Genomic DNA, 6,974 nt, shown 5'->3' on the forward strand with positions numbered 1-6,974 from the left:
CATCCATTGAACATTGTAAAGAAATAAGCAAGGGTGTCAAAATATTGCCTTAAATTTAATGCATGGTCTGTGGCCGGACGGTGCAAAATTATTTTATGATTTACTGGATCTATATATGTGGGACCTTCATTAACTTGTACGCCTTTTGGACCAGTTTTTGAAGTTTGAGTAAGATACACAGTTTCAGCACAAACTTTACTGCTCGTAGGTATGTGACCAAATAAACGATCAGTATCTATTGCACTTGTTTTGTCTAACCAAGCAATGTAATGCACATGCAATGTTCCACGTTGCTGAAATTCGAATCTGTAGAAATAAGTTTTAAGATTTTTAAGTCGTGAGTTACAGTGGTTTGAAAGCAAGTGCTTGGTCCACTTGCTCTTGCTTTTTCCAGAAATGTAACCTCGTAGTACCTCCTGCAACGTATGAGCAATGCAAAGTGTTTCAGCTGAAGCAATTGTAGTTGCACGGCAACCGGTTTCTGCCATTCTTTGTTTGAGCCAAAAAGGTTGAGGAAACGTCCATTCATATGGACTTATGGTTATAAAAATGTCGGGAGGTCCGAATTGATTTACAGCATCGATTAAATAAAAATGTTGCCACTTCCAGAACGTAGGGGAAAACGATTTTCCTTCTAAAGATTGGGCAGGACTGCATTGCATTTTTTTACCCGATTCTATAGCTCCAGAAATAGTTTTGTACAACCAACGGTCGTACTGAAAACGTAACATTGCAAAAGATGTACTGTAATCTGTAATGTTACTCAAAACTTTTAGACTAAAACTTTTCTTTGTGCTTAAATGTGTCTGACCACCACAAGCTTCAGATTCGCACAAGTAATTAAAAGGATACATCACCGGCCAAATTGCAGTCTCCATACATGGAATTTTAAACATTTGGTAGAAAGGAACCCGTTGTGGTAAATCTCCTTGTCGGTGTTTCTGTATAAAGTCGTTGTACTTGCTGTTTGTTGCTTGGCATAACCAGTGGTAAGCATTACGCAGTTTATGTTTCCTTGAACCGTCCTCAATGATATCTATTTTTTGATGTACAAATTTTTTCGACAGAGTTGCTGCAACACCGCCATCTTTAAAACGATAACCATGTTGCTTTCTGGAAGTGCTGCCAATATGCAAGGTATATATGGAAAGGACTTGTTGATCTTCTTTAGTTAAGTTTTGCAGAAATTTTGGCCAATGTTGTAGTGCTGGAATGTGGTACCTTTGTTTCGTACATATGCATTGCTTGGTTAACGGAGGTGTTAATGTCCTGAAAGTTGGACGAATGCTCACTGGAGCCACTGACATGCATAATTGACAGTAAGACCAGGAATTGTAGACAATCCATTGTTTCAATTGGTCACCTATGCGTTGACCTGTCGATTGGTGGTCATCATCAGTAATACATCTCTGAGCAGAAAATGCTGCACCCTTCGCAATTCTTTGTTCCATTCTTGTACTCACAATATGTTCAGCTTGACTTTTTTTTTCTTGCAAGTGTTCATCCATTAATATACAGTTTTGTTTGTAGTTACCCCAGTACAATTCACAGTCTGTCATGATGCTGAAGACAAAAGATGTCTTATTTTTGTATTATGGTTTAAATGTAATGTAAGACCATACTATCCTGCATATTAATTTAGCTTGATCAAAATAAAAACCAAGTGACTGTACGATTTGAAGTTATATGTACAACAGCGGCACCATTCGTTTGTTTAATTTATCGGGGTTAATTAAGTATGCAGCGACATTTTAAAGTAATATTGATCTATGACATACCTCAAATATAATCACATAAAACCTTGTTTATATGATTACACTAATTAATAAAATACTAATTTCAGGTCATGTTTAACGATTTAGATTTAAATATACTACACTAGTTTACAATGTATTTCTCCACAACTATTTACTTACTTACAGTCCATTATTAACAGTCACATAGCACTACATATTATTGTACTGCACAATTATAAACTGATCTACATGTGCTACTTATATTTTTTTTTTGAATTTAGCTTAATTAAAATAAAAACTAAGTGACTTTACGATTTAGGGTTAGATGTACAACAGCGCCACCATTCGGTAATTATATTTATCGCGGTTATTAACTGTGTTGCGACATTTTAAAATAATACTTACATATGACATAACTTAAACATAATTAGACAAAACCTTGTTTACCTGGTTACATTAATTAAAAATATACTAATTTCCGGTTAAACAATTTAGATGTACATAGACAACAGCGACACCAAACGGGCACATAATTTTTAGGGGTAATATACTGCACTATTTTACAATGTATTTCACCACGCCTATTTACATACTTACCTTCCATTATTAACATTCACATAGAACTACATATTATTGTACCGCATACTTATGAACTGATCTGTACGTTGTACTTTTGCAAACATCTGAACTATGGTTTAACTCGATATTAACAATTGTAGAATGTTTGTGTTTGATTTGACAGTCGTTACTTATACCCATAACCTTTTTTTAAACATGACTGCCTGTGGTGACAGATACAGACAGATAGGGATAAAGAGGTGTCAGTTCCTGCAGTAATCCAGTATCCTGCAGGGAATTAGAGCGAACTGTTTCTTTATCTGATACGGCAGAAGTGGCGAAATTCATTGTTCTGATAAGCAAAAAAATATCCTGCAGTGAAATAGTGCAATTGCTGAAGTAAATCATATTGTTTGAAAATGTAATGTATGAAAATAGGGGAAAACGTGTCGTTTCAAGAAATATACAACCATTTATTTCGTGGGTGGAGTTCCACAAAAAACGAATAAAACGACCACCGATTGTTATACCGGTTAAAATTGCGTACAATACTTTAAACGAAGTAATAAGCGAACGTTTAATCGGGTAACTGGGTGAATATGTTGCTTGTATATGTAATTTCCACGTTTATTTGTGAACAACAATGTGTATCCTGTAATAAATAGTAATGTGTCTAAAGGTTTGAAAGAAATTTTGAATAAGTTATATATAACTGAGGTAATAATAGGAATGTGCAATGAAAATATTAAGTGTTAATATGCAGTTCATGATTATTTGTAAAAAATATTATGCAATGTTTTGTGAAAGGATTTGCAGTTTCTGACCCCGCAATTGTTTAGCAATGGTTTATAAACCAGGATATCAATGACCATCGTTTAATACAAAAGGCGTACAATTTTTCTTAATACCATTAACTTTTGATTTCAGATGTGACGATTCAGTTGGAAATAGCAAGTTGTCATAACTGTAAAGCCGTGCACCTTCTGGTGAGCAAAAGCTTTACTGTGCTTCTGGTGAGCAAAAGTTTTAGGTAAAGCATAAGATGATTTTATTAATGTTAGTGTATTATATTACAAGTATTCTGGACAACAGCATAACTTAATAAGAATACGACGTACTTTATGTGGTGTGTTAATGTTTTTACAAGTTTCAGAATAATTGGAAGTGAAATATACTTAAGTTTGACTGTAATGAATTATTTAAATATTACTGAAGCAATGAAAGGGATGTGTAATGAACATTTTTAGTGTTAATATGCAGTTTATGATTACAGTCTCGAAACCGAATATTGATGCATTGAAGGGGCGAATAACATGTCCCGGTATAATGGGTTTACAAAAAAGATATTGATATGATCATACATTTCATTAGTGACATTAGAAATTGCTTGAGTTACATTTCTAAACTGAGTAGTTTAATCAATTCGGCAGGTACGGCAGTGTTATTTGTGATGATAAAATTCTTGTTTACTTGAGATATCTATATCCTCCACGATATGACGAACACTATGGTTGTCAGTTTGACCGATCCCCCATGCTATCTTATTTCGTGAGTAGGCATTCTAATGTTTGATAAGATACAAAGCGTTGCACAGTGTCATTAGATTGCATAGAATAAAAAAAACTTTTCGTGGAATGAGCCATGTATTGTCATTAAGTGACTTTTTGGAGGTTTATAACGGCAGGATATGGCTCTCACAGTTAAATTGGAATCAGACAGTACAGACTTTAAAGTATAATAGTCTAGAAGGAGCGTGCGACTTTTGTGCAATGTGTCAGTCTGTCATTGTTATTGTTGTGGTGTAGCTGGAGATTATTTGTAAGGAACATCCTGCAACGTTTTGTGAAAGGATTTGCAGTTTGTAACACAAAAATTCTTTAGCAAAGCTTTATAAAAGGGATATCAATGACCATCGTTTAATATAAAAGGCGTACAATTTTTTTTAATACCATTCACTTTTGATTTCAGATGTGACGACTCAGTTAGAAATAGCAAGTTGTCTTAATTCCAAAGCCGTGCACTTTCTGGTGAGCAAAAGCTTTACTGTGCTTTTGGTGAGCAAAAGTGTTAGGTAAAGCAGGGATTGATTTTTATTAAAGTTAGTGTATTATATTAAGAGTATTCCGGATAAAAGCATATATAAATACGAATACGAGGTTCTTTATGTGGTGTGTTAATGTTTGTACAAGTTTCAGAATAATTGTAAGTGAAATATACTTAAGTTTGAATGTAATGAATTGCTTAAATATAACTTAAGCAATGAAAGGGATGTGTAATGAAAATTTTTAGTGTTAATATGCAGTTCACGATTACAGTCTTGAAACCGAATGTTGATGCATTGAAGGGATGAATAACATGTCCCGGTATAATGGGTTTACAAAAAAGATATTGATATGATCATACATTTCATTAGTGACATTAGAAATTGCTTGAGTTACATTTCTAAACTGAGTAGTTTAATCAATGTGGCAGGTACGGCAGTGTTATTTGTGATGATAAAAGTTATTGTTTACTTGAGATATCTACATCTTCCACGATATGACTAACACTATGGTTGTCAGTTCGACCGATCCCCCATGCTATCTTATTTCGTGAGTAGGCATTCTAATGTATGATAAGATACAAAGCGTTGCACAGTGTCATTAGATTGCATAGAAAAAAACTTTTCGTGGAATAAGCCCAGTATTGTCATTGAGTGACTATTTGAAAGTTTATAACGACAGGATATGGCTCCCACAGTTAGATTGGAATCAGGCAGTACAGATTCAGAAGTATAATAGTCTAGAAGGATCGTGCGACTTTTGTGCAATGTGTCAGTCTGGCATTGTTATTGTTGTTGTGTAGCTGGAGATTATTGATAAGGAACATCCTGCAATGTTTTGTGAAAGGATTTGCAGTTTCTAACCCGAAAATTGTTTAGCAAAGCTTTATAAAAAAGGATATTAATGACCATCGTTTAATATAAAAGGCGTACAGTTTTTCTTAATACCATTCACTTTTGATTTCAGATGTGACCATTCAGTTAGAAATAGCAAGTTGTCATAACTGTAATGCCATGCAGTTTAGGGTGAGCATAAGATTAGTACCATTGGCACTCAGTATGGAAAAGAAAATTGTGTGGTTTGAAATTCTTTGTGTCTTGTAATGTGAACAAGGTTTAAGTCAAGTATAAAATGATTTTATTAATGTGAGTGTATTATATTCCGAGTATGCTGGATAAAAGCATATCTTAATCAGAATGTTAGGTAATATATGTTGTGTGTAAATGTTTGTACAAGTCTGAGAATAATTGGAAGTGAAATATACTTAAGGTTTATAGAAACATAACATTTTTTTGCTTTTCAGTATTAAAGAACCTGTTCGTTCAATTTTACTACAATTTTTTATAAATACCTTATTTTGATAATGTCTGAAAAAGGAACTCCCACCAAGAGGAAGAACCCAGAAGGAGGAATTGCATTTTTTCAGCATTTCCCAAAGGATTTTTTAAGACCTTATGGGGTAGCAACTGTTCCTGCAGCAACTGGAACACACAACTTTATTGATGGTAGAATTAAACATTTTACAACCGAATGGCTTTGCCGTCCCGGAATTGCCATGTCTGAATTTTCTGACACAATTTCGGCGAATTGGAAGAGAGCAATGGAAGATTTGAGTTTGCTTAGCGAATCATCTTTTTTGGAGCCTGCTAATACCAAAATATTAAAACTTGCAAAGCTGTCTAATTTCTTTGCAAAACCAGGAAAGGATGAAGAGAGCAGAATAGATGAAGGTAAAGCAAGAAGCAAAGTGCATTCTTTTGCTCGAGAGCTGAACCAAATGTCAGATCTGGATGAAGCATATATTGATACAGCTCTCGATGTTGGTTCTTCTTTGTATTTAATGGCAATTCATATAAAAGTTGCTAAATACATCTTTACAAATTTGGACGAAGTTTCTGCAACCTGTTCTGATACTAACAATTTAAAAGAGTTCAAACGTTATCCAACGTTGGAAACATACACCGATGTTTTTGTTTCGGATCATTTAAAGCGGGGAAGATCAACTCAGAGAGTTAATTGTAAAAAAAGCTTGAGAGATATGAAAGTTACATCTCAACCTGGAACGTCTACAAGGATGTTTGATACATATGACTCTTCCAGTTCTCTTGATGAAGTGGCAACCAAGGACAAGTCAGTAAAAACAAAGAATACAAAAACTGTACTTGCTAATCGACCTCACTCAACAACATTAAAGAAGTCATCCTCACAAGAAATTAATAGTTCATCGGACGAAGATGTAAGAAAAGAAAAATTTTCAAGCCTCGAAAAAAAAGTGACATCAACAAAAAAGAAACAACTAAAAACCAAAAAGCAACAATTGAAAAGTAAGGCAAGAAAAAAAGAAAAGAAATGTAGGGAAGAACATGAACAAACTGCAAGCCAGGATCTGTTCGCTACATTTGAAGAACAGAGTGATTTCAGTGAAACACCTATCAAGAAGACAAAGGTAAACGCTAAAGAAAATATAAAGTAAACAATGACTGGACATTACAGAATCACCTAGCAAAACAAGACAATTTGGAAGAACGTTGTGTAAATAAACGAAACATAAATTTGTCATGTTTGTTTACTTGTTTTATATCGTTTGTTTGTGATTTCGGTGTTTCTAATATTTGAATTAAACCTCACATTTAACATA

General features: G+C 34.1%; 2 protein-coding genes across 2 annotated transcripts in view; one reads left to right on the forward strand and one right to left on the reverse strand.

The window, feature by feature from the left end:
- Positions 1-2,525, reverse strand: part of LOC149723508 (uncharacterized) — a 2,595-nt gene extending 70 nt beyond the window's left edge. Inside the window, exon 1 of the mRNA XM_089893560.1 lies at positions 1-2,525. This exon is cut by the window's left edge and continues 70 nt beyond it. Coding sequence (XP_089749686.1) covers positions 1-1,559 — 1,559 coding nt within the window. The 5' untranslated portion in view covers positions 1,560-2,525.
- An 85-nt stretch (positions 2,526-2,610) lies between these two features.
- On the forward strand, positions 2,611-6,974 carry LOC149723509 (uncharacterized). Its single transcript, XM_089893562.1, has 3 exons — positions 2,611-2,879; positions 3,222-3,324; positions 5,640-6,974. Exon 3 carries the CDS (start codon positions 5,700-5,702, stop codon positions 6,807-6,809), a length of 1,110 nt encoding a protein of 369 aa, XP_089749688.1. The 5' UTR covers positions 2,611-2,879; positions 3,222-3,324; positions 5,640-5,699; the 3' UTR covers positions 6,810-6,974.

The sequence above is a fragment of the Ciona robusta genome, unplaced genomic scaffold (assembly GCF_009617815.1).
Source record: "Ciona robusta unplaced genomic scaffold, ASM961781v2 AP042746.1".
In the NCBI taxonomy this organism is placed as follows: Eukaryota; Metazoa; Chordata; class Ascidiacea; order Phlebobranchia; family Cionidae; genus Ciona; species Ciona robusta.